This window comes from Dipodomys merriami, unplaced genomic scaffold, assembly GCF_024711535.1.
Source record: "Dipodomys merriami isolate MVZ:Mamm:240054 unplaced genomic scaffold, mDipMer1.0.p SCAF_670, whole genome shotgun sequence".
NCBI classification, from domain to species: Eukaryota; Metazoa; Chordata; class Mammalia; order Rodentia; family Heteromyidae; genus Dipodomys; species Dipodomys merriami.
Window position 1 is genome coordinate 343,046 of NW_027206258.1, and position 25,362 is coordinate 368,407.

The 25,362-nt window shown below is 38.8% G+C and overlaps 1 protein-coding gene across 5 annotated transcripts in view; it reads left to right on the top strand.

The window, feature by feature from the left end:
* The window catches only part of LOC138815810 (fermitin family homolog 2), a 74,375-nt gene that overhangs the window by 36,317 nt on the left and 12,696 nt on the right, over positions 1-25,362 (top strand). For 3 of the 5 annotated variants that reach the window (XM_070005163.1, XM_070005162.1, XM_070005166.1), the window contains exons 4-11: positions 7,258-7,392; positions 11,542-11,574; positions 11,896-12,121; positions 12,242-12,344; positions 14,522-14,629; positions 16,945-17,079; positions 20,466-20,515; positions 21,574-21,698. In XM_070005163.1, coding sequence (XP_069861264.1) covers positions 7,258-7,392; positions 11,542-11,574; positions 11,896-12,121; positions 12,242-12,344; positions 14,522-14,629; positions 16,945-17,079; positions 20,466-20,515; positions 21,574-21,698 — 915 coding nt within the window. The remainder of the gene's footprint in view (positions 1-7,257; positions 7,393-11,541; positions 11,575-11,895; positions 12,122-12,241; positions 12,345-14,521; positions 14,630-16,944; positions 17,080-20,465; positions 20,516-21,573; positions 21,699-25,362) is intronic. The other 2 variants (XM_070005165.1, XM_070005167.1) reach the window with 1 other exon arrangement.

Genomic DNA, 25,362 nt, shown 5'->3' on the forward strand with positions numbered 1-25,362 from the left:
ATACCAGGAAATGCCTTACTGAGTACAGTTAATATATACCAATTTAAAAGATAAAATGAAAGTAAAAACTAAAATGATTACTTTCCTAAGAGCTCTTCTTTGTCCTTCAGTTAGTCTGTCTAGACTAGATTAGTCTTCAGTTTATTTCTAGTAGCCACCATTACAAACAATACATCTTGTATACTAAGACAGGTACCAGTTTCTCTAGAAGTTAAATTTCTCCCAGGGTAATAAGCTTGACTTGACATTCTTAAATTACCCTCTGAAGTTGATGTGCCAGTTGATCATTTTACCAGTAATGTACGAATTCACATTTCTGTGTTTGCACATCCTTGATGTAGCTTGTTTTTTTAATCAATAAATTGGCACTTTGATCCTTTTTAAAAAAATTTTTATACCTCATATTTCTGTAGATCTGTATTTTGGTGTAAAGCTATACTATTCTCCAATCTCACTCTTATACTTGGGGTTTCGATTCCTAAATTCACAAGTTTCATTTCTTCTTGATATGAAGCATAATCACCAATGGTCATGTAAATGAAAAAGTATCTTATATGAATGGTATGGATGATTTTTTTGTTGTTGTTACTGAAATAAAATGAAAACCTATGACTACTCAGTTCCAGTATGGAACTTACTACCATTAGAGAATCAAGGTGTCATTTTTCTCCCCTTCTCTCAGCTACTATTCAGTAATGAGAAGTTGGATTCAATTACCTGTACAGCTTTTATAAAACAAGTTTCTGGGAGCTCTAAGCTACTGAGATTATGTGTGTAGGGACATGGGTGTTCCAAGTATGTATTTTAATGTATTATTATTGGCTTCACAAGCAGTTTTCACAGGCTCAACTAGTTAAGAACTACTTCATCTACTTATAACTGACTGAAAACTGAATTGACTATTCATTGTTATACTATAATAATAGCTTATCTGTGAGCTGGACAGGAAATGACTTAGGAACAAAAGTTTCAACATATAAATCATGTAGTGAAGTAATTCTCAAGCCCCGGGCAACATGCCAGAAACATTTGCTTGCTTTCACCTCTGCCACTGGACACAGACTGTGGGTGGTACAGTGGAAGTACCTCACATCACCCAAGTATGGTTCATTTTGTGCCTGCAGTACCTTTCAGATCTTTTATGATTTACTAGTACATGACTTACTTAGCCAGAAAGAATGAATGAATGGAGAGAGCGATGACCTGACCTCCTGGAATTTGCTAATGCCTCTTTTCTCCCAATATGGCCAGGGTAGCATTTAAAGCCAGGGAAGAGTATGCTAAGAATAAAAGTGCACTCATAAATCACTAGGTTAGTTGGTCAGACTTTGTCACTATGACAAAAGTACCTGAGAGAAATGGTTTAAAGTTTGGACTTAGTCCATCCTGGTGGGGAGAGCATAGTGGAGCTAGCACATCATGGAGGCCACGAATCAGAGAGACTGCTTGTGCTAGTCATCTTTCTCCTTCCCCCTAGATAAAGTTGGCTTTAAAAAAATATCTTCTGGGCTGGGAAGGTGGCTGAGTGGTAGAGTGCTTGCCTTGTATGCATGAGGCCCTGGATTCGATTCTTCAGTAGCACATTAGCAGAAAAAGCCTGAAGTAGTGCTGTGGCTCAAGTGGTAGAGCGCTAGCCTTGAGCTGAAGAGCTGAGGGACAGCGCTCAGGCCGAGTTCAGGCCCCATGACAAAATAAAGACAGAAAGAAAGAAATATCTTCTGAGTTTCTGGATGTAAATTTATTGTAATTACCTATCGTGAAGCCCCTAAAAATTACGTTTGGGGATAAATGAGTTTGCATCCAGAGTATATAAGATTGAAGAAATTGCTGATTTTTAGTTGTGAAACCCTAGATGATAAATAGTTTGATGTGCTCATAACCTGACTTTGAGATTTTTTAATCACTTTGTACAAATAATAATTAAATAAATAATAATTAAAATAAATAGATGAAACAGTCATGCCACATGCCAGTGGCTCACACCTGTAATCCTAGCTACTCAGGAGGCTGAGATCTGAGGATCATGGTTCAAAGCCAGCCTGGGCAAGAAAGTCTCTGAGACTCTATCTCCAATTAACCACCAAAATACCAGAAATGATGCTATGGCCTAAAATGGTACAGTGCTAGCCTTATGTGAAAAAGTTCAGGGACAGCTCCTAGACTCTGAGTTCAAGCCCCACAACCAACCAAAAACAAAAGAATTAAAAAAAAAAAAAAAGGTTTGGTATGTTGGCACACACAAGTAGAGGCAGGAGGATTACAAATTTAGTAGCAAAACTCAAGGACAGTACCAAGGCCCTGAGTTCAAGCCCCATGACCTGCACAAAGAAAAAATACTAAAGAAATCCAGTATAGAGCCAGGCGCTCCTAGCTACTCAGGAGGCCAAGATCTGAGGATTGTGGTTGGAAGCCAGCCGAGGCAGAAAAGTCCCCATGAGACTCTTACCTCGAACCTACTGAAAAACTGGAAGTGGCACTGTGGCTCAACATGGTAGAGTGCTAACTTTGAGCAAAAAGAGCTCAGGGACAGCACTCGAGCCCTCAGTTCAAGCTCCACAACCAAGAGAGAGGGAGAGGGAGAGGAAGTCCAGTATAGTATGTAGTAGTTGCTGCCTTATATGTAAATTTTAAAAGTCTGATAAAAATTAAAAGAAATATTCATGACTAAGAACTCAGAAGTAGATAGATATCACTACTAGTTGAAGAAATGTAAAACAAGGTAGGTAGGTGGGTGGGTGGATGGATGGATGGATGGATGGATGGATGGATGGATGGATGGATGGATGGATGGATGGATAGATAGATAGATAGATAGATAGATAGATAGATAGATAGATAGATAGATAGATAGATAGATATAGATCGATCCCAGGTGCTAGTGGTTAGAATCCTAGCTACTCAAGAGGCTGTGATCCAGAGGATGGTGGCTGAAAGTCAGCCTGATCAAGAAAGTCCTCTAGCCTCCCATCTCCAGAATAACCAAGAAAAAGCAGGGTTAGAAGCATGGGTCAAGTAGAGTGCCAACTGAGGGAGCAAGACCAAGAGGAAAGGAGGAGGGAGAAAAGGAAGGAAGGAATTAAGTGAAGATTAAAACAAGATGTTTCCAAATAAGCACAAGATTTTTAAAAACACAAGTTCCTGTTTTGGTCCACTTTTGCCTTAAAAATTCCACAACCTTGAATGCAGTAATTTCACTGTAATAAATTTCAAAAAAAAATATGCTGTAGGAAAAATATACAGAAATGTTGGAAGATTTATAATGGGCACAGTATCATAAGAAGAGTAAGTTATGATAAATTTACACAGTAGAATATAATGCAGGTATTAAAATGATTGACTCATAAATTTTTGTTATTTTCATGGTTCTACTGTGATTGTTCCTTTACATTTGAGAAAAACATTACAATAGACATCATTTGTGCTTTTACTTTCCAAGGTTTTAGTTACATGTGGTCAGGCATGGTCCTAAGATACAAATAGAAAATTCCTAAAATATTATTCATTTTATTATTATTAATTTATTAGTTTTAAATGTGCCCCCTTTGGTGTGGTGAATTGATTTGTCAGGGAGTCTATGCAGTATATATGTACCCTGTTCCTCAGCCACTTAATGGTGTTGGTGGTATCAGATCAGCTACTATTTAAATAACTCCTTTTTTACTTCATAATGATCCTAAAAGGCAAGAGCAGTTTTGCTGGCCATTCTGACTTACCACTGAGAAGCCTGAATGTACTTCATCTCAATTCAATACAAAAATGGTGACTATTGTATTTTTTTTAAGGGGGAGAATATTGATAGTAGGGGCAGGAGGCTTATTCACATCACTCTGTGTGTGTGTGTGTGTGTGTGTGTGTGTGTGTGTGTGTGTGTGTGTGTGTGTGTGTGTGTGTGTGTGTGTAGAAGGCTTATTCACATCACTGTGTGTGTATGTGTGTGTGTGTAGGAGGCTTATTCACATCACTGTGTGTGTGTAGGAGGCTTATTCGTGTGTGTGTGTGTGTGTGTGTGTGTGTGTGTGTGTGTGTGTGTGTGTGTGTGTGTGTGTGTGTGTGTGTGTGTGTGTGTGTGTGTTGGACTCGGGGACTGGATGTTGTTCCTGAGCTGTTGAACTCAAGGCTAGCCTTTACCTCTTAAACCACAGTTCTCCTTCCAGCTTTTTGCTGGTTAATTGGGGATAAGAGTCTCACTGACTTTGCTGCCAGGGCTGGCTTTGAATCTCAATCCTAGATCTCAGCCCCTTGAGTAGCTAGGATTAAAAGCATGAGCCACCAGTGCCCAGCTGACTGTTAGTATCACTTTTATTAGTCTAATAAAATTATAATTGTTCTGTTAATTTCTTATTGTGGCTGATTTATAAGTTAACCCATAGCAGGTATGTAAGTATGTACAAGAAAAATAGTAACATGTCTAGGGTTCGGTATTGTCTGCCATTGCAAGCTTCCATTGGGGTTCTTGGAACATGTTCCCATGGATCAAGGGGAGACTCCCAGGATACCTATACTTACAAAGCAGTTGGTGTGTATTTAATTTTTACAGCAGCTCAGGCTGAGTACCTTACCTAGTCAGTCACACAGTAAATAAATACTTGGAGCTGGGATTAGAATACAGGGAGTTAGTATAAATGTGTCTTAAGTTTTACCTCTCAGCCATGAAGCAGTATGGTCAACCTTATTCTCAGGCTTCCTGAATTTTAACAGTGAGCCACATTTAGTAGATATTGTATATCCTGAAGCTATATAAACTTCAGGTATAAAGCTGTCATCCAGTAATTCAGCAGTCTGCATTTCAAGTCATGCAGTGATGTGTGCTGTCTTGTCTGTTCTCATATCCTGGTAGATTACAGACCTGGTCCCCCTGCTTTCTACTGTGCTTCTGTTTGTTTTGTTTGTTGTTCTTGTTCTTGTTGTTGTATTTTTGAGCTGTCTTCAGTTAAAAAATCAACTCAATTGTGATATAATGGACATACAGTAAACTAGCCATTTAAAGTGTACAATTTGAATTTCAGTAAATTCAATTATACCTGTCCAGTCACCACCACAATCAGCAAATAGAATTTCCTCAGCTTTGTCTTGCTGTCTGGTGCTAGAGATTGATTGACATTCTCTGAAATTTCATTAATGAAATTATATATTCTCTTTTTTCCAACTAGCTTCTTCCAATTAGTATGAGTTATTTAGATTTGTTTTATTGCATGTGTCAAAGGTGGGGTTTTATTGTTTTACTGATGAGTTTTATTCCTTGTAACTAGTCATTTTCATTGATACTACAAATGTCACATTTTTGTTTATCCATTTGTGTTATTAACTAAAGTTAAACCTGGAAAAGATTAGGTTATATGGTAGATGCCTGTTTACCTTTATAAGAAACCTCTGAACTCTCCTCATATTGTCTCATTTTGTATTCACACTGGTTGAATAGAGTTCCAGTTCCTCTTCCACATTCCCATCGTATCATGGCACCTAACACTGGGTTTTGCAAGTCTTTTAAACGCTGGCCAGTCTGATGGGAGTCTAGTGTGATCTTTGATGAAGTTGGTCTTATTGAGTTGTATGGGTTCTCCATTTATATTTGCAAATATTTTGGCCTAATATTTGATTGCTGCTTTATTTTCTTAATATTTTTCTAAGACAAAGCTGGCTAATTTTTTAATAAAGGAAAATTTTTCTTTTTTTTTTTTTTTGGTTATCTAAGAAATCTGATTTTTTTTCAATTTTATTGTTTTATTTGTTTATTATTTTATTGTTATATTTAGTCTAGCATCCAATTAGTATTCTTGCACACTGGGCTATAGAGTTTTTTTTTCTTTCTTTTTTTTTTTTGTCGGTTGTGGGGCCTGAACTTTCGGCCTGGATGCTGTCCCTCAGCTCTTCAGCTCAAGGCAAGCACTCTACCACTGGAGCCACAGCACCACTTCCGGCTTTTTCTGCTTATGTGGTGCTGAGGAATCGAACCCAGGGCCTCATGCATGCAAGGCGAGCGCTCTACCACTGAGCCACCTTCCCAGCCCCTACAGTTTTGTATTTTTTTTCTTTAAGGCCATATGTATCTCTCATTGTTGAGAAATGTTTGTTGAAAAGGTTTTTCTTTCTCCTTTAATTACTTGGCATCTTTGTGAAAAACTATTGACCAGTTCTTATAAGATCCATTTGGAGGCCCTTTTTTATTATTTGATTTATCTTCATGCACTAAATTTAGCCACTTTAGTGAGTGCCCTGGCACTAGTGTTACAGTTTTTATGTCTTAAAGTCGATTAGTGTAAGTCCTTCAACTTTGTTCTTTTTAAGTACTGCTTTAAATTTTCTAAGATGATTTTTATTTCCACATAAATATGCAATATCCTTGTTGAGTTCTACCCAGAAAAATCAGAAGCTTGACTGAGATCCCACTGACTCTTTTAGCTCAGAGTGGGAATAACCAGCTTCTTAATAAGTCTTGGCAATTCATGAACATAATGTAATATGTAATGTAATATGTAAGAAATTCCCTTTTGTTGGGATCATTCTTAATTTCTTTTGTCAGTTTTACTTAGCCATTTTGCCTCTGATTCAGATTCAAATGAAAATAGTAAAAAGGGCAAAGAGTAAGGAGGGAAGAGCCCAGAAACCACAAAAACTTGCCTCTATCAAACACACAATAGAAAAGCTTTTATCAATTAATTGAGATTTGCTAATGACCAAGTGCTTAAAGAAAATTACACTCATTGGATGTACTATGTATACCTTATAACGTACAAAATGTATGAGGACTATATTATAATATAAAGCTTGACTTCTAGCCTTAGATAAAAGCTAATATATAAATAAAGCTTCTAATATTTACTAGTAAAAATGAATTAAGAATGCTTGTGGTGCAGTTCAAAGCCAGCTCAGGCAGGAACTATCTATGAGACTTTATGTCCAGTTAACTACCAAAAATAGTGCTATGACTCAAAGCTTTGAGCGCAAAAGCTCAGGGCCAGTGCCAAGGCCCCAGGACGCACATACACACAGTGCTTGTGGTAGATTTTTTTTTTTTTTTCTAACGGCTGGGGATTGAATCCCAGACCTTGTTCGGCCTAGGCAAATGTTCTGTTGCTGTAGATTTTTTTTGAAAAGTGTCATACATCAATCTTCATATGCCATCAGTGTCTGACAGAATTTAGATACAGATATACACAGCAGGAAATGGCAAATTCTTATCTTGAAATAGATTAAACAGATTTACTAAATATAAATTGTTGTTTAATTTCTTCTAATTTAATCTGTATTTTCTAACAGATATCAGACACCCCGAAGAACTTTCTCTCTTAAAGAAACCCAGAGACCCAACAAAGAAAAAAAAGAAAAAACTTGATGACCAGTCTGAAGATGAGGCCCTTGAACTAGAAGGGCCTCTTATCACTCCTGGGTCAGGTGAGTCTGACAAATCAAGGAGCAGACTGGTGTCTTTTGGTTTAGAATAAATGGATCTTGTTAGTCGGGACAGTGGTCAAGTTAGGTAGTCAGTGTCCCTCAGAATCATTCTCTAATCATGAAATCATCATCACTCATTTAGTTGCTGTCATGTGTTAATAGATAAATCAATAAAGAGGAAACTTGATTTTCCTTGCTGGAAGAGTCAAAAAGGATACTTCTATAATTGGATTCAGCTCTTTGGATTGTAGAAATGGAGGTTGTTTTTGTTTTTTTAGTATGTAGACGTAAAAACCAATAATTAGTACACTACAACTTAAAACCTTACTTAAAACCATCTCTTTGCTTTGAATATAGTATTCCCTTTTGCCTCCTAGAAGTACTTTCAGTAGATAATCCACACACATCCCACCCCGCCACCCACCTCCATTCTGAGGATTATTACACCATGCCCAGCTTTAATGCTCATTATGAAATATAGAAGCATAGGTTCTTTTTTTTTTCTTTCTTTCTTTTTTCCCAAGTGCAGTGCATCAGTCTTCCATATGCTATCAGTACCTAAGGCTTACTCATTGAGAAGCTTTTTCAGATTACTGCCTATTACATAATTTTTCAGCCTCAGTTACATATAGTTTGGTCACAGTCATTAGACTTAATATTGTATTTGCACATTGTCTCCCAATAATTGTGAGCTCCCTAAACAAGGGCTCTCTCTTAACGTTTTATTACCAGGATCTAACTCAGTGTGTGGCATATATCACGTAAGTATAAGCAATGCACACAAACTATATATGAATTTTACCAATGGACACTTGTCACTATAACTCTCTGAAGAAGATTTTGTTATTGTTCATACTATTAGGATGAAAAAACTTAGGGCACAGTTAGGTTAGGAAAGTACCTTTGTGTGTGTGTGCGCACGCAAGCGTGCATGAGCATGCACTCAAGCACCAGCCCTAGAGCTTGAACTCAGTATGAGTGTTGTCCCCAAGACAAGTGCTCTACCACTTGAGCTACATACAGCTCCATTGTGGCTTTTTAGCCGTTTATTAGGTATAGGAGTCTCATAGACTTTATTGAGCGGGCTAGTTTTGAACTCCAATTCTCAAATTGCAGCCTTCTGAGTAGCTAAGATTATAGGCATGAGTCTTCAGTGCCTGGCTTAAGAAAGTAACCTCTGTTACTACTCAGGTTCTGATTATATTTTAAGACATAGAAATAAGACAATACTCAGGTAATTTATAGGTTACAAAAACATGGTTTCACCCGGTACCAGTGGCTCATCCCTATGATGATCCTAGCTCCTCAGGAGGCTGAGAATCACAGTTAAAAGCAAATACAGGTAGGAAAGTCCATGAGACCCTTATCTTCCATTAACCAGCAAAAAACTGTAAGTAGAGCTGTGGCTCAACTGGTAGAGAGCAAGCTTTGAGCTCAGAGACAGCACTAGCATCCAAGCCCTGAGATTAAGCCCCCAGGATCAACACACATATACACATACAAGATAGGAAGGAAAGGAGGGAGGAAGAGGGGAAGGAAGGAAGGGAAGAAGTAAGGACATAACTCCAATATTTAAGGGGTGGAATACATAATGCTAAAAGAATGTTGTAGAAATTTAGGCAGGAAACAGAATTACTCATTCTAGTACAGTATATTGTTTTATGAACTAAGGAATTAAATTTGTTAATTAAGCATTTAGGTTCCAGTTGCTAGAACTTTGATGGAAAGAGTCAAGCAGAAAGAGTGATACTAATAAAGAATAGCCTAGCAAATAAAAAAGTACAGCATAGGAATAAATCAGTTGAACTAATTTATTGGATAGAGACCTCTAAGGTATTTCAAGATCACATTAAAGTATATTTAATTGATAAATTTTGATTAGTGCACTACAGAGCCATTGTTTTCTGAGTATGTTACAAAATGAACAAATCAATATTTCATAATGAGCATTGAAGCTGGGCATGGTGCAGTAAAGCTAGACTTTGCATTAGTCACATTGTACTGGGTTTGTGAATAAGTGATGCACACTAGCTGGAAATGGCTCAAATGAATTATATACAGGGCAAGCATGTTCAACTACAAACAAGCAGGGCTAGCAGATTTATGGCTTGGCTCTGCAGAGCTCTTGATCTTGAGCAAGTTCTTTAATCTCTCTAACATGAAAAATAGAGTTGTTGGGAGAAGTAATGAGTTACTGCCTATAGAACAATTGGAACCATGAAGTGAGAAAGATGAAGTGTAAAGTACAGGTCAGAGCAGCTTGTGGGAAGAGGCTTGAAAGGACTTGGTGGTTGTCTGGTTCTATTAAGTGTGTGACTTAGGAAAAACATTTTCTCTGTTAGGAAGTTTAGATGAAGAAAACTGATTAATATCTAGCTTGACACCATTTTGAGTAGTAATTATAGCTTATCATATTTAGGAACAAATTTTCAATGTCCTGACATTTCTTAGCAAAGATTTACTTAACGAACTTTGGAATCCCCGAGTTCTTGCTAGAAGGTAATGTTTTGTACTCACTGTGGCAGAATTACCTCTGCCAAGCTGAGCTAGAGAAATGTCAGCCCTTGTGTGCAGTATCACACAAGTTTAAGTTTGAAAGTCACCATGACTGACTGTCCCAGTGTTGTTTAGTGTTGTTTAGTGTTGAGAAGGATTCACATTACATCTTACAGTTTTAGAACTAATGCCAGAAGAACACATATGAGAAGCATTGTTGAATCAGGCATCCTGTGGCTAGTAAGAAGTTGAATTATATTCAGTAAACCTCCTTTGATTTTTTTATTTTGCCTTCTCTTCCCAGTAGACTAGGTTGGGTTAATAACAGAAAGGGTAGTAATATTACCACCATTTTTTGGGAGGGCATGTTAGTTGTGGGACTTGAACTAAGGGCCTGGGCTCTGTCCCTGAACCTCTTTGTGCTCAAGACTAGCATTCTACCACTTGAGCCACAGCACCACTTCCATCACCATCATTTTTCACCCATCATTGTTTCCATCACCATAGAAGTAGAAGTTTGGAAGGAGAGGGATTCTTAAGCATAATTCTCACTTTGGTAATGGAGGAAAGCGTTTCTTTCCATTATCCATTTACAAAGATATCCTTATGTGACTTTTTAAAAAGAAATGATTACTGGAACAAGGTATAATTTAACAGAATTTACGATTGGGGGAGATGCTTTTACCCAGTGTTACTCTGAATTTTTTTAAATGTTTAAAGTAAATTTCATTTCCATAATTTTGTTACTTAAGTGAAGAAACATACTAATTTTACAAGCTTATATGTAGCCTCAACTGTATGCCTTAGCCCTATTGTGTTAAGGAATTGTTAAAAATAAAATAAGACCTCAGAAGAAATGCAAATTGTATCTTTGTTAGCCTCTTTCTAGAACACCATCCTATCCACCCTCTTACATTAATACTTTCTAAATCTATTGAAATTAGTTTTGATATTCACTGGGAAAATATTAACTCTGAAATTGTTTACCTAACTTACATAGATTTAATTATTTAAATTGAGTTGTCTTAAAACAATATATTTTAAATGATGATAAATACTGTGGACGTTTCACTATATTCTTGACTGGTACACAACTTCTTTTGGATTGAGGAAAAAACTTGTTTTACTTTAGACTTAGTTTAAAGTTTATAAAGTTTTTCTTTCTCTCTCTCTCTCTTATTAATAGTACATAAGTTGGAATTCAGAACCTTACACTTGCTAACCAGGCACTACATCACTTGAACCATGCCCTCAGCTCTTTTGTTTCTTTAGTTATTTTTTGAACTTTTTTTTTTCTGTGTTGGTCTGGACCGTGATCCTCCTATTTATATTTATAGCTAGGATGACTGGCATGCATCACTACACTCAGCTTTATAGATGTTGAGATGTGGGTCTTGTGACTTTTTTGCCCATGGGCTATAAATTATGATCCTCTCGGTCTTGGCCTATAGTTAGGGCTAAAGCATGAGTCACCTTTCCTGTCTTAAGGTTCTTTTCTCAGATACACTTGAGATATATAAACTTGAGTTTATAATTCACAATCAGGAACTATCTGGTTTTCCTTTTCTCCCATTTTCTTTTCATTCTTTTGTTTCTGTCCTCTTAATATTGTCTTTCCTTTACCTCTGAATTCCTTTCTTTCCTTTCCTATAGGCACTGATGTTCTTTACATTGGTCCTCTGAAAGGTGAGCCTGCCACAGTTAAATGCAGAAAGTGTTGGTCTGTCTGCTTCAGCTACACCCTTTATTTTCTAACTCCCTGGAATCGACTTCCTCACAATTTCTGCCACCTTAGTTATATTTTTATGGCTTTTTTGACATGATCTAATGCTGTACAAGTGGAGCTAGTCAAACATGCTTTGCAGTCAGGTAAAATAATGTGCTAAGCTTTCCTTCCAGACTGAAGTTTGTGTTTTATGTTGTGTTTTATGTTGTAGTATATGTTGTTAGTAAAAACTAATATTCTGTGCTTCATATTTATGGCCTCTTTATCTTGTTACTTCTTAGGAAGTATATATTCAAGCCCAGGACTTTATAGTAGAACAATGACTCCCACTTACGATGCTCACGATGGAAGCCCCCTATCACCAACTTCTGCATGGTTTGGTGACAGTGCTCTTTCGGAAGGTAATCCTGGTATACTTGCTGTCAGTCAACCAATCACATCACCAGAAATCTTGGCAAAAATGTTCAAGCCTCAAGCTCTTCTTGATAAAGCAAAAATTAACCAAGGGTAAGTTTTTTGTTTTTGTTTTTAAGGTATAGATACAGTTGAAGAATTTATCAAACTAGAGGTAGAAGCATTTGGTTAATTTTGTGGTGCTTTATTTGCTGTTCTTACTGATTGGCTCAGGTGGCTTGATTCCTCAAGATCTCTCATGGAGCAAGATGTGAAGGAAAATGAGGCCTTGCTGCTGAGATTCAAGTATTACAGCTTTTTTGATTTGAATCCAAAGGTACCAAGGGTTTGAAGGGATGGTTGATTTCTCTCTCTCTCTCTCTCTCTCTCTCTCTCTCTCTCTCTAGCTGGTAGCATTGGGTTTTTTTTTCTTTTATTTTGTTTAGTACCTCTTTCAGTTGTACTGTAAGGAAAGAAAATTTATGAATGTTTACCTCTTACAGTACTTTTAGATTACTAATTATATGGAAAAAGATCTATGCTAGGCAAGCATTCTACCACTGAGCTATAATATCTTTTCCTAATACTCAAGTCTTACCTATTTTTCTGTGGCTGGCATTATCTGTGCTACTGTTAAGCGCTTTGCTTTTGGGGTGAGATTTAGCTTGGCTGGGAAGATCAGGATTTTCCCCAGAAAATACTTGGAACAGCTACTTTAAATCTTCTTGCTCATCCTCTCTTGGCTATCCTGTAGTCCTTTTCATATCTGGATTAGTCTAGATTGTAATATACTAAATTTTAATGTGTGCTTACATTGTTTTTTCTATTTTAATTTTTTGGCAGTACTGGGGTTTTAACTAGGACCTCATGTTTGCTAGTCAGGGATACCACTTGCCCTTCCTACCTCCGTCTCTTGGCTTTTGTTATCTTTTTATTTTGTGTTTTTGGTGCTGGTTCTTGAGGTTGAACTCAGGGCATAGTCACACTGTCCCTGAGCTGTTTTTGCCTTTGGCTAGTGCTCTGCTACTTGAGCCATAGCTCTACTTAAGGCTTTTTGGTGATTAATTGTAGATAAGAGTTCCAGACTTACTTGCAGGACTGGTTTTGACCTTCTATCCTCAGATATCAGCCTCCTGAGTAGGATTATACGTGTGAGCCATCAGTGCCTGGCTTTTGTTATGTTTTGAGTAGGGTTTTACTTTTGGTCAGCCTAGACCTCAGTCCTCCTAGTTTATGCTTCCCAGGTAGCTAGGATGACAGGCTTGTACTGTTGGTCACGGGGGCTGAACTCTGGGCCTGGGAGGGTGGGGGCTGAACTCTGGGCCTGAGTGCTGTCCCTCAGCTCTTCAGCTCAAGGCTAGTGCTCTACCACTGGAGCCACAGCACTGCTTCCGTTTTTTTTTGTTTTTTGTTTTTTTTTCCTGTTCATGTGGTGCTGAGGAATCAGACCCAGGGCCTCATGCATGCAAGGCAAGCACTCTACCACTGAGCCAACTTCCCAGCCTAGCTTTTTATTGGTTGAAATGGGATCTTGTGAAGTTTTTGCCTGGGGTGACCTCAAATTGTAGTTCTGTGCTCTACCTCCCGAGTTTTCCTAAGATTACAGAAAGCTGTTGAGCTTTCATTATTATTTAGACAACACCATAAAGAATAATTTTAGCTGTGTACTTCTGGCTTGCACCTGTAATTCTAGCTATTCAAGAGGCTGAGATCTGAAGATTATGGTTCCAAAGCAAACGTGGGCAGGAAAGTCCATGAGATTCTTACCTCCAATTAATCAGGAAAAAAAAAACAACCAACAAACAAATGGAGACATGGCGCAAGTGTAGAGTGCTACCCTTGAGTGAAAAGTCCAAGTGAGAGGGTGAGGCCCTGAATTCAAGCTCAAGTACCGGCACCAAAAGGAAAAACAAAAACAAAAAACACCCATATAACAGTATATGGTAGTATAGGTGTCAAAGTCTAAATAAGATTATTGAAAAGCAATCTGTAGTTCTACCTTGCTTTCATACCTGCAAGTTTGATTTCTTTTTTGTTTATTTGAGATAGTCTTGCTCAGAGTGTAGCTCAGGGTGGCCTGGAACTTGGGATTATAGGTATGGACTATCACACCTGATTTACAATTGTAAGAATTCTTATAGTAGAGCTATATTTAGTAGTTGTATCCTAGAAAATAAATTCTTATGGTTCAGGTATTGAATCCATTGCCTTGTATATGGTAGTTGAGCACTGCATTACTGAGCTATAGCCTTGGAATCTACTTCTGATACTGGATAATTACTTTCTATCATGATTTAATGTCATTTTTAATGAAAATTAGATCTGGTTATGTATAGGTATTTCTAACCCTGTAGATATCTTTCTTAAAATTGAATACATATTAGTAAATACAGATCCCAGAAAAAAAAAACATACATATATTCATTTTTTCTTGTGAAGCTTTAAAAAATATTCAGTTGAAAACTTTAATGCTAAAAGACAATATATTACAAAAGTGTTTCTTTTGCTCTGCAGTATGATGCAATCAGAATCAATCAGCTTTATGAGCAGGCCAAGTGGGCCATCCTCCTAGAAGAAATTGAATGCACAGAAGAGGAAATGATGATGTTTGCGGCCTTGCAGGTAGTTGATGGGACCTGTTGGTGCAGGGCAGGGGTTATTTTAAAATAATAACTTGGTGACTAGCAACATTGGAGAATAACTTTTATATGTAGATAGTGAGTACTTTTGAAAAGTTAAATACACAAATTAAATTACTTGTATTATTTAAGAGTAGCATATTTGGTTGCTCTTCTATTTTCTATGGGGGAAGGTTATACTGCACCCCATGTATCTTAGCTTAAAGATGCTCATTTGATTTAAAGTCAGATTTCCAAGGTGATGCTTACCACATCATTTTATGAATGGCTGGGGAAGGAGTGTCTTTTAAGTGACGATATTTCAGGAGCCAAAATATAAATGTTCTTTTAAAATAATAATTGTTAAGAAGCGGTCAGCTAATATTGTCCTTAGATTAAACCGGTGTTTTTCTAGTTGTGATTCTTGCATATTTAACCTGCTTGAGAATTACTGTAACACTTACTTTAAAACACCCACTTATCACACACTAGTAAAATAGCATTAGTATGTGGTAATCTCAAATCAGCATTTTTAGAAATGACTGCCAGATTGATTATCGTCCTTCTTAAATTTCACATATGAATGAGGCAGCTCTTCATTGGTGAGGTTCACCAGCTAGTTCCCCAAAAGCCCAGGGAGCAGGAATGGGGGAATTGCCTGTGGAGCCATGAGTTGGGGTAGTGAAGTGAAAAGGTAAACTCTGAAGGAGAAGCCAATTCTTTTATTCTTTTATATTTACAATCTTAACATATAAACTATCAAAAGTATAGGAAAGGTTTTGTAGTGAAGTGAAAAGGTAAACTCTGAAGGAGAAGCCAATTCTTTTATTCTTTTATATTTACAATCTTAACATATAAACTATCAAAAGTATAGGAAAGGTTTTTGTTATTGTTAACAGTTTATAGGATCTGGTTTCTAGATGGAACAGTAAACTGGTATTGATTGCTAAATGTCAACTTTGCCATCTCAATTTAAGATGCAGCACTTGGAATTTACATGTCTTCTTACAGTATTGTTTGTAGTTTTTTTTTTTTTATAAAACCATAAGCAGTGTGTATTGTGATTTTTGTTTTTTAAATTCTCAGTTCTAAGTCAGGCTTTGGCCAGTGTTCTCCAACTGTGGTGGATTCTAGTCCAGATCCAGTTGATGCTCTTTAGTCTTCAGAGAGAAGTACAGGAAACAGAGCTGAAATTTGGGGAAAGCTTTCACTATGAAGATTTCTTTCTTTTCTTTACAGTTTTATTTTCTTTTTTCATTTCTTTCTCTTTTTTTTTTTTTTGCTGGTCCTGGGGCTTAAACTCAGCCTGAGCACTGTCCCTGAGCTTCTCTGTGCTTTATTTAAAAAATACTGCAGATTCATATAGAGCCTGCCATAATATGTACTCAGAAAGTATTTGTTGAATGACTTATCTATGCAGCTGTGAATGTCAGTGTGCTACAACCCTTCTCTCCTTGGCATGGAGCCACTAGATGTGACCTCAGTGGTTGGTTATAGATTTCAATTAATGGAAATTGATGAGTAGTCTCAAAGCATAATCCACAGATTCCATAAGAGAATTTTGGAGTGCAAATCTCCTTTTCAAAGACTGCCCAAAGGCTGCTAGGAGTCATCCACTACCACCAGGAAGAAGTTTTGCAAGTATGGTGAAAGATCCTAGTGTTTGTTATTCAGAGATGACCTATGCTCTGGATTCTTGTTGAGACATCCACATCCTTATGTAAAATAGATTCCCCACATACCTTTGAAACAGAACTGCATTTTATAGCAAGTCCTATACCTAGACCTTTTGCATCCGAATAACCTGAGCCACTGGTATCAATGCAGATTCTAGAAGGGTTTTACTTTTTATTTTTATTAGGTAGTCTGAGGCAATCAGGTTAATTTTCTACTTCTAAGTAATAGTAGAAGGTAAAGCAATCAATGTTAAACCTACATTTCTACGAGACTTTATACTTGTTCTGCACATTCACTCAATATTCATTTTTACCAAGGCCTGTTCTAGACATAGGGATGATGGCACTGAAAAAAGAAGAGGAGAAAAAAAGATCTCTGCTCAACTGAAGGTTTTAATGGAAGACCAGATAACTCTCTAATCTAAATTATGAATTTATCATGGTGGTACAAGCTTATAATCTCAGTACTTGAGAGGCTGAAGCAGGAAGATTTGGGGCTGGCCTGGGCTACATGAAGAGATCCTTTTGGGTTTTGTGTTTGTTGTTTTTTTTTTAAGGCATCCAGTATAGATTCAGATAGTAATTCCATTTTTAAGTTTTATAGTTACAAGTCATTTCAATAAAATGTCATTTCTGATTTCAGTATCATATCAATAAGCTGTCAATCATGACGTCAGAGAATCATTTGAATAACAGTGACAAAGAAGTTGATGAAGTTGATGCTGCCCTGTCAGACCTGGAGATTACTTTGGAAGGGGGTAAAACATCAACAGTTTTGGTAGGGTGAACCTTTTACCTGTTGATTAAGCTTGAATTGATGTTTACCTTTTTATGGGAGTGAGAGAGAGATAATGCTTTGAGAAGGGACATAAAGATTGTTTAAGGGATAGTGTTTGTGAGCTGCGTGGCTCCCAGTGCTGAAGACCTGACACTGCACATTCTGTCACTAGTTAGGGGGAAAACAATTCTGCAAGGAAACCTGCAATTCAAGTCATGGTGAAATTCATTTAATGATCTCTTCATTTGATTTGCTTCAGAAAATAGAGAAGCAAGCCAGACAGATGTGAGCAGGTGGCTCACACCTGTAATCCTAGCTACTCAGGAGCCTGAGATCTGAGGATGTGGTTCAAAGCCAGCCAGGGCAGGAAAGTCCATGAGACTCTTATCTCCAATAAACCGTTAGAAAACCGGAAGTGGTATTGTAGCTCAAGCAGTAGAGTGCTTGCCTTGAGCTGAAGAACTGAGGGACAGCTCCCAAACCAGAGTTCAAGCCCCATAACCAACCAAAAAAGAAAGAAAGAAAGAAAAAGTAGAGAATCAGCTCTCACACTGTCTTTTAAGTACTGAGCTCATTTTTTTTTAAGTTTTAATATGTACAGAGGGGTTACAGTTACATGAGCAAGGTAATGAATACATTTCCTATCAAGCATTGTTGCCTCCTCCTTGTTTTTCCCCTACCATCTTCCCTCCCACCTTCACAACTACACCCTCCCCACCTAAATTGTAAAGTTCATTTTTTAACATAGTGTCTTGTACATCTCATTGTTACAATGGGTCAACCTGTATCCCTATTTAAGCATTTTGTTTTTTCCTTCCCCTCCCCAAATTAGAGAAGTGTATATACAAGGTGCATGGCACTGACATCAAATACAGTGAAAACGGGTTATACCCTGGGGGAGGAACATACAAAGAAACAAAAAAAAAATCACATGGTACATTATAAATATGTTAGAAACGATAGCAAGAAAGAAAAAATCCCTTGTGTCCCTATCTTGGGGTTCATTTCGCTTAACATCTTATCTGGTCATATGTACGTATCTTTTGACCTTTTCTGCTTGTCCCAGACACATACTAGTTATTGCAAATAAGGGAAACCATGGGACCTATGTTTCTTTGGGCCTGGCTTACTTCACTTTATATATTTTTTTCCAAGTCTTTCCATTTCCTAATAAATGAGGCGATGTCATTCTTTCTGATGGAGGCATAAAATTCCATTCATATATATATAGAGAGAGAGAGACAGACACACACACACCACATTTTCTTGATCCATTCATCTACTGAGGGGCATCTGGGTTGGTTCCATATCTTAGCTAAGGTAAATAATGCTGCAATAAACATAGTTGTGCTGGTAGCTTTAGTGTGGTCTTGTTTGTGATCATTTGGGTTGAGTTCATTTTTAAAGCTACAGAATTAGTTTGCTGGAGAAGCAGCTTTCTAGGGGCTATTAAGAGCTACAGTCTTCCCATAAAAGTTCTTAAGATTCAATGGAAGCACAGTGGCTGGGTGCAATGGTGCGTGCTAGTAATCTCCAGTGACACGAGGAAGCACAAGAAGAGGATCATTGCCCAGGTTGGCCTCGTCATAATGTGAGAACTTATCTTGAAAATAACCAATGGAAAAAAGGGCTGGAGGCATGGCTCAAGTGGTGGAGCACTTACAACCTTCAATACCAATATATAAATTTTTATTTCTGATATTAATGAGTGAACAGTTAGTTGAACTGTTCTGCCCAATATGAGCAGTATCCACAAGTAGCTAAAAAAAATGAAGAACTTAGTACCTCAGTCTCATTAGCTGCTTTATCAGACAAGATTCCATTATTAGAGAAAATGTTTTGGGCTGCAATGCTATAGGGCACACAGTTGCATCCACACCTAATTTTTTTTTTTTGGGTCCGGTCATGGGGCCTGAACTCTGGGCCTGGGCGCTGTCCCTCAGCTCTTCAGCTCAAGGTTAGCGCTCTACCACTTGAGCCACAGCGCCACTTCTGGCTTTTTTCTTTTTTTGCTTATGTGGTGCTGAGGAATTGAACCCAGGGCCTCAGGCATGCAAGGCAAGTGCTCTACCACTGAGCCACCTTCCCAGCCCCCATCCACACCTAATTTTAAAAAAAAGCAAAGCTAGGTGTTGTTGGCTCATACCTATAATCCTACCTACTCAGGAGGCTGAGGTCTGAGGATTATGGTTCAAAGCCAGCCCAGGTAGAAAGAGTCTGAGACTTTTTTTTTTTTTTTTGGTAAAGGTAATATACAGAGGGGTTACAGTTACATAAGTTAGGAATTAAGTACATTTCTTATGGAACAATGTCACCCTTCCACTTAACCATCAAAAAGCTAGAACTGGAGTTGTGGCTCAAGTGGTAGAGCACTAGCCTTGAACAAAAGAAGCTCAGGGACAGTGCCCAGGCCCTGAGTTAAAGCTGCAGGACTGTTTTTTTTTTGTTTGTTTGTTTCTTTCTTTTTTTTTTTTTTTAAATAAAGGCAAGCTGGGCACCGGTGGCTCCCGCCTTTAATCCTAGCTACTCAGGAGGCTGAGATCTGAGGAGGATCTTGGTTCAAAGCCAGCCTGGGCAGGAAAGTACATGAGACTCTTATCTCTAGTAAATCACTAGAAAACCAGAAGTGGCGCTGTGGCTCAAATGGTAGAGCGCTCGCCTTGAGCTGAAGAGTGCAGGGACAGCACCCAAACCCAGAGTTCAAGCCCCATGACCTACCAAAAAAAAATAAAAATAAATAAAAATGAAGACAAATGACTCCATTTGAAATTACTTTTTTTTCAGAGAGAAAGGGATCCTAGGGATTCAGCCTTCAGCCTCACATATTCTAAGCAAGTGTTCTGCCACTGAGCTTGATTTCCAGCCCCCAGATTAGATCTATTTGATTAATTTTCTTAGTTGACTATGATATCAGAAGGTTCATGTGAAGAGTCACATAAGTATTCATTAGTAACTAAAATCCTGGACTCGTGATTTGTTTAGTTCTCCATTGATCATCATTAGACATAGAAGGCCTCTGGAGAATATTGTTAAGTGAACAAGGTACCTAATTTTACATGCTGATTGTCTAAACTTGAATTTTTAGTGTTGTTGTGATTCCACAGATTAATAAACAGGCTATGGTAAGAATTTTTTTTAAAAAAGAGTTACAGTCTTCACTTTGAAATTTCATCAACTTTCTATGCTGTTTGAAAATGTTTCTTGTTTGTAACAAGAAAATGTATGGTTCACACAAACATATAATATGATTTCATCTTTTAAATGTTTGTAGTCTATTTTATTTCTTTTTATTAAATAAGCAAGTTCATGATATCAGATACTAAATGAAACATTAGAATTTCGAATTTAAAAAAAGTAAGAAAAATATTTTATCATTTTTTCCCTAGGGTGACATTACTTCCATTCCTGAACTTGCTGACTATATTAAAGTTTTCAAGTAAGTGCAAAATGGGGGTGGGATTCCAAACATTAAGGGTTAATTACTGTCTATTTTATAATCATGTTCTCAATTTAAATTTACAGTAAGTGTGACTATCAGATGGATCTGTAAGGAGGTTTACCAGTTCGATGAAAACTAAATTGTAATGATAGGAAATAATCATGTTTATTAGAATAAGTCACAGTGATCCTTGTTTCATCTGGTGAACAGTTTTTTTTAGTAAAAGCCTGTGAAACCTAGATTGCACCATGAAGAGAGATACTGAAACGTACTAATACAATAGCACATAATGCACTATGACCACCAGTGGCTGTTTACTTGTTCAAAATTCCAGATGCTATTATTATGTTTGTTAGTGGTCAGTTTATATAATGACCACCATAGCCATCTAGATTTTTAAACATTCAATCCAGCTGTAGCCAGCTAAAACAAGAGAGCTGAGCAAGCTGGGCATGGTAGTGAAAACGTACAATCCCAGCACTTAGGAAGCTAAGGCTTTTGCCTCAGGACTAGGTGGGTGGGTGTGAAAAAGGTATTAAGGGACAGAATAATAAGAGGTGATACAGAGTATCCTTTTTTTTCTTTTTTCTAGTGTATAAATTTTTTTAGAATAAACCATTTACTGTGGCTAAAGATACAGTAGGCCTAGATGTGTAACATTTCTGAGATAAGGGTAAGATTTCAAGTACTACTGCCCTGCCTTTTTCATCCACGTGTACCTTCCTAGCTACACTGCCATCTTTTGTGTTTGGCACAACGTATCCTAGAGTTCAGATCTTTCTTCACTGCCAGGCATGCAGAGCATAGGCTGTGCTGAAGATAACCCTGAACCTTCAAGTGAATAAGATCCTAGAAATCTTCCAAGTTGGTTTACCTTTCTTTCCTGACCTTTCTGGGTAAACTGGGATCTTCCTCAGTGATTGAGAAGGGAGGGTAGATCCTACCCTATGGCATGTGTAAAATTGGGCCTCATACTTCAATACTGTGAAATTTGTCTACTAAACATTGACAGTTACTTCAGAGTAGATTTTCTGTTCCTTTTATCTGATTCATAGGCCAAAAAAGCTGACTTTAAAGGGTTACAAGCAGTATTGGTGCACTTTCAAAGATACATCTATTTCTTGCTATAAGAGCAGAGAAGAATCCAGTGGCACACCTGCTCATCAGATGAACCTACGAGGTAAGGAAGGCCTGCGTGCCTGGAATGTGAATTGTCTCATACTTGGTAAACTTCACTGTGATGGTGGTAAGGTAGCAGTTTCTTTCCTCCTATGGCAACTTTTATATTAGCTATGTTTTGTATTTCTTTTCCATAGATTTATTGAATTCCACAGGAATATTTTGCTGTGGTCCCTTTGAAGTAGTATTTTCTTTCTTTCTTTCTTTTTTTTGTCAGTTGTGGGGCCTGAACTCTGGGCCTGGGCCTGGGCGCTGTCCCTCAGATCTTTAGCTCAAGGCTAGTGCTCACCACTTCACAGCTCCACTTCTGGGTTTTTCTGCTTATGTGATGCTGAGGAATTGAACCCAGGGCCTCATGCATGCAAGGCAAGCACTCTACCACTGAGCCACCTTCCCAGCCCCTAGTACTATTCTTTCTTATCAAGTAAGTTTCTGGTTATCTGTTTTCTGACCTTCAGTGTTAAGGACATTGAGGTTTTTCCTCCTCCTACAGGGGCTGCTCTGCCTGTTTCACCTCATCTTCAGACCTATTATTGCCATCTCCTCTTCTCCACCTTTCCCTGGTAATGGGCTGGCCCTGCTAAGGGTCCTCAGCTTCTTGGTTTTCCTGGCTCACTAGTGGGACAGCTAGCTCCCTGGGGCTTCGGCCAAGTTCTCCTGTGCTGCCTGGTTTTGTCTGCCTTGCTTTGCTCTCAGCCTGGCTCCTGGGGCAAGCCCAGAATGCCCCCCTTAAGCTCCAAGATTCCAAGCACAGTTTCCTTTCACCTTGTTCATTCCAAAGCTGAGAACTAGGGGCTGATGTTTAAGGAGCAGGCATCTTTTCCCCAGTGGCCAAAAAAAAAAAAAAGTGGCAGGCTTGTTCCTTCAGCCTCGTTAGAACTTAAGCTGTTAGCTTTACTCTTTTTATTCATGAATGTGGAGCCATGATTTTATTTCCCATTTTGGTGGCTTCTGTTGACTCTTCACAGTTTCTTTACCTGGTAATAGAATTCTCTTGGCCTGGGTCTCCTGCAGCTAGAGGTCACTGCTCACTTGGTTTCCTTACAGAGCCTGTAGCTGATCTGGCAGATTGTTGGTGAGTCTCTTACATATGCTGATAGTACTCACAGAAGTCTCTTGTGGCTCACTTCCTCTCAGGTCTGTGTTCCCTGAGAAGCAGTCTCTCAGGAGCTCACACAGCCTTCTCCATGCTAGATGCCATCTTTCCTGGTGGAGGATGCAGAGATTGTCTTCTCAGTGTCTATCCCAAGCTCCTCTGTGTCTTCCCTTTTGACAAATGCTAGAAAACACTTTCCAAATTCATTCCCAGTGAGACTGAGACTCCAATCAGACACATACATTGCAGGCTGAAATTCCATGCTGGCCTCAGGGATTGGAGACAGTGGATAAAGGAGTGAGGTGTGTCTCTTAACAAGCTCAGAGCTGCAATAACAGCCTCTGTCTGCCCAGTTGATGGTGGCAAGGGTTATACCTCCCTTGGCCTTCCACTGCTGAGCTGCTCCTGGTGGCCCAGCTAATCTCTCTTTGGATTCATTTTGTATGTGCATGCGTATTGAAGTTCAAGCCCTGGGGCTTGAACTCAGGGCCTGAGAGCTGTTCCTGAGCTGCTTTGTGTTCAGGGCTAGCAGCCTACCATTTGAGCCTTGTCTTCCAGCTTTTTCTGAATAGTTTTATTAGAGATAAGAGTCTCACAGACTTTCCTGACCCAGCTGGCTTCAAACCATGATCCTCAGATCTCAGCCTCCTCAGTAGCTAGGATTACAGGCATGAGCCACATGCCCAGCAGCAATAGGCCTTTCTAACTAAAAATATTTTTATTTAGGTATCAAAGAAAAGCCCCTGACTTTGACAGTTGGGCTTTCCCCTTGGGTTCCTGGGCTTCCTGAACACCAGAAAAGCATCCAAGGGCTGACATTTACAGAAACAGCCAGTGATGCTTGAGACAAAAAGAATTTTCCCCAGTACAACCATGAGCTAGAGCCTAAACTCTTGATTTAATTTTTTTATTTTTTTGCCAGTCCTGAACTTGGGGCCTGGGCACTGTCCCTGAGCTTCTCTTGCTCAAGGCTAGCACTCTACCACTTGAGCCACAGTGCCACTTCCGGCTTTTTCTGTTTATGTGATACTGAGGAATCGAACCCAGGGCTTCATGCATGCTAGGCAAGCACTCTACCACTGAGCCACCTTCCCAGCCCAATATATTCTTCATTTTTCTTAGTACAGTTCAGCAAGTGAATTCTGCCCTCTGACCTGTTGCTTTACAGTTATGCACGAGGATTGCTATCTCCATATGTTGGAATTACTTGCTTAAACTCTGAAATTAGTCTGTTAAGTCAGGTGAGCTTTGTTCCTTGGTCTCTGCCATTATTTGTTACTTTCAGAATCCATTGCAACTTTGTCCCCATGTCCCTCTGCAGCTGCTGAGGAGTAGCCCACACTGTCCACCGTTGACCTAGACACTAGGCATGTCTTCTGGCCTCATCTTCTTCTGTCCCTGTCACAGTCATAACCGTGCCCCCATGAGGCTGGGAAGTCACCTTCAGGCATGGAGTTAAGACTCTCCCCACCTCTCCCCTGCCCTGCACATCAGACCCATGACACTAGGACAGGCCTTAGCCCAGGTCCTGCACTGCACTTCTACCAAACAAGCCTGTAGTTTTGTAGAGTAGCCTGTGTGGGTCTCCTTGTTTGCTCTGAAAAATGAAAGTGCTGGATTGTCATTAAGGTCCCTTAGAGATCTAAAACACAAAGTACTTGGAGGTCAATTCAGCTAACACTAGTTGAACGCCCATGCTACAAACTGTTAGGTGGTAAATGCATGAAGGTAGAACAAATTATACCTCTGGCCTCAGGATGGCAGCGGGGTAAGCAGGGAAGTGCCAGAGCCTTTGTCTAGTGTGGGTGAAACCCCGGTTCATAGCCAGCACCATCAATTAAAAACAAAGAGCAAGGGACTCAGAGTGCTGCGGTACTCCTCAGTGAGGGTGGAGAGGTTTCATGGGGGAAGTGATGTCTAAGTTATACGGCTTGAGGTGTAGCTCATTTGTGAAGTGTTTGCCGACAATGGGGGAGACCCTACGCTCAGTTCCACCACCAGTACATATACACATATCAAAAAAGATCCAAGATGAAATCGGGGTTTGTGGAAGAGAACAGGGGAATTGTTAACAGAACTTTCCAAGAGAGATCTGTCAAATGACATAAAAGCCAGGCAGCTGCCATGGGTCTTGCGCTGCTGGAACGTAGAATTGAAGGGGGAGGATGAATACTTCCTTAATAGCTACTGGTTTCTGCTAACGTGAGAGAGAATGCAGAAGAAACTGGCAGGAATTCCATGATTAAAATAACAAGATTGTTTTATAGTGCTAGAGATTGAACCCAGGACCTCTGCCTGCCAAGCAAGAGTTCTGCTACCCCAGCTACACTCCCCAAACCCAGAAGTTGTGTTTTGATCGGCAGCTGTGAACTGTTACTCATAGATTACTAACACAAAATGACTAGATCCATATTTATGATCAGCCATCATATAGAAGAGTAATTTGAGAGAGATGATAGTCAAGGGTTAGGTTAGTTCAGTGTAGAACACTTGGTTCAGGCTTTTGTGAGGCCCTGGTTCTTCCATGTGGAAGAGGGACAGATTCTGTACATGCTGAGGAAAATCCATC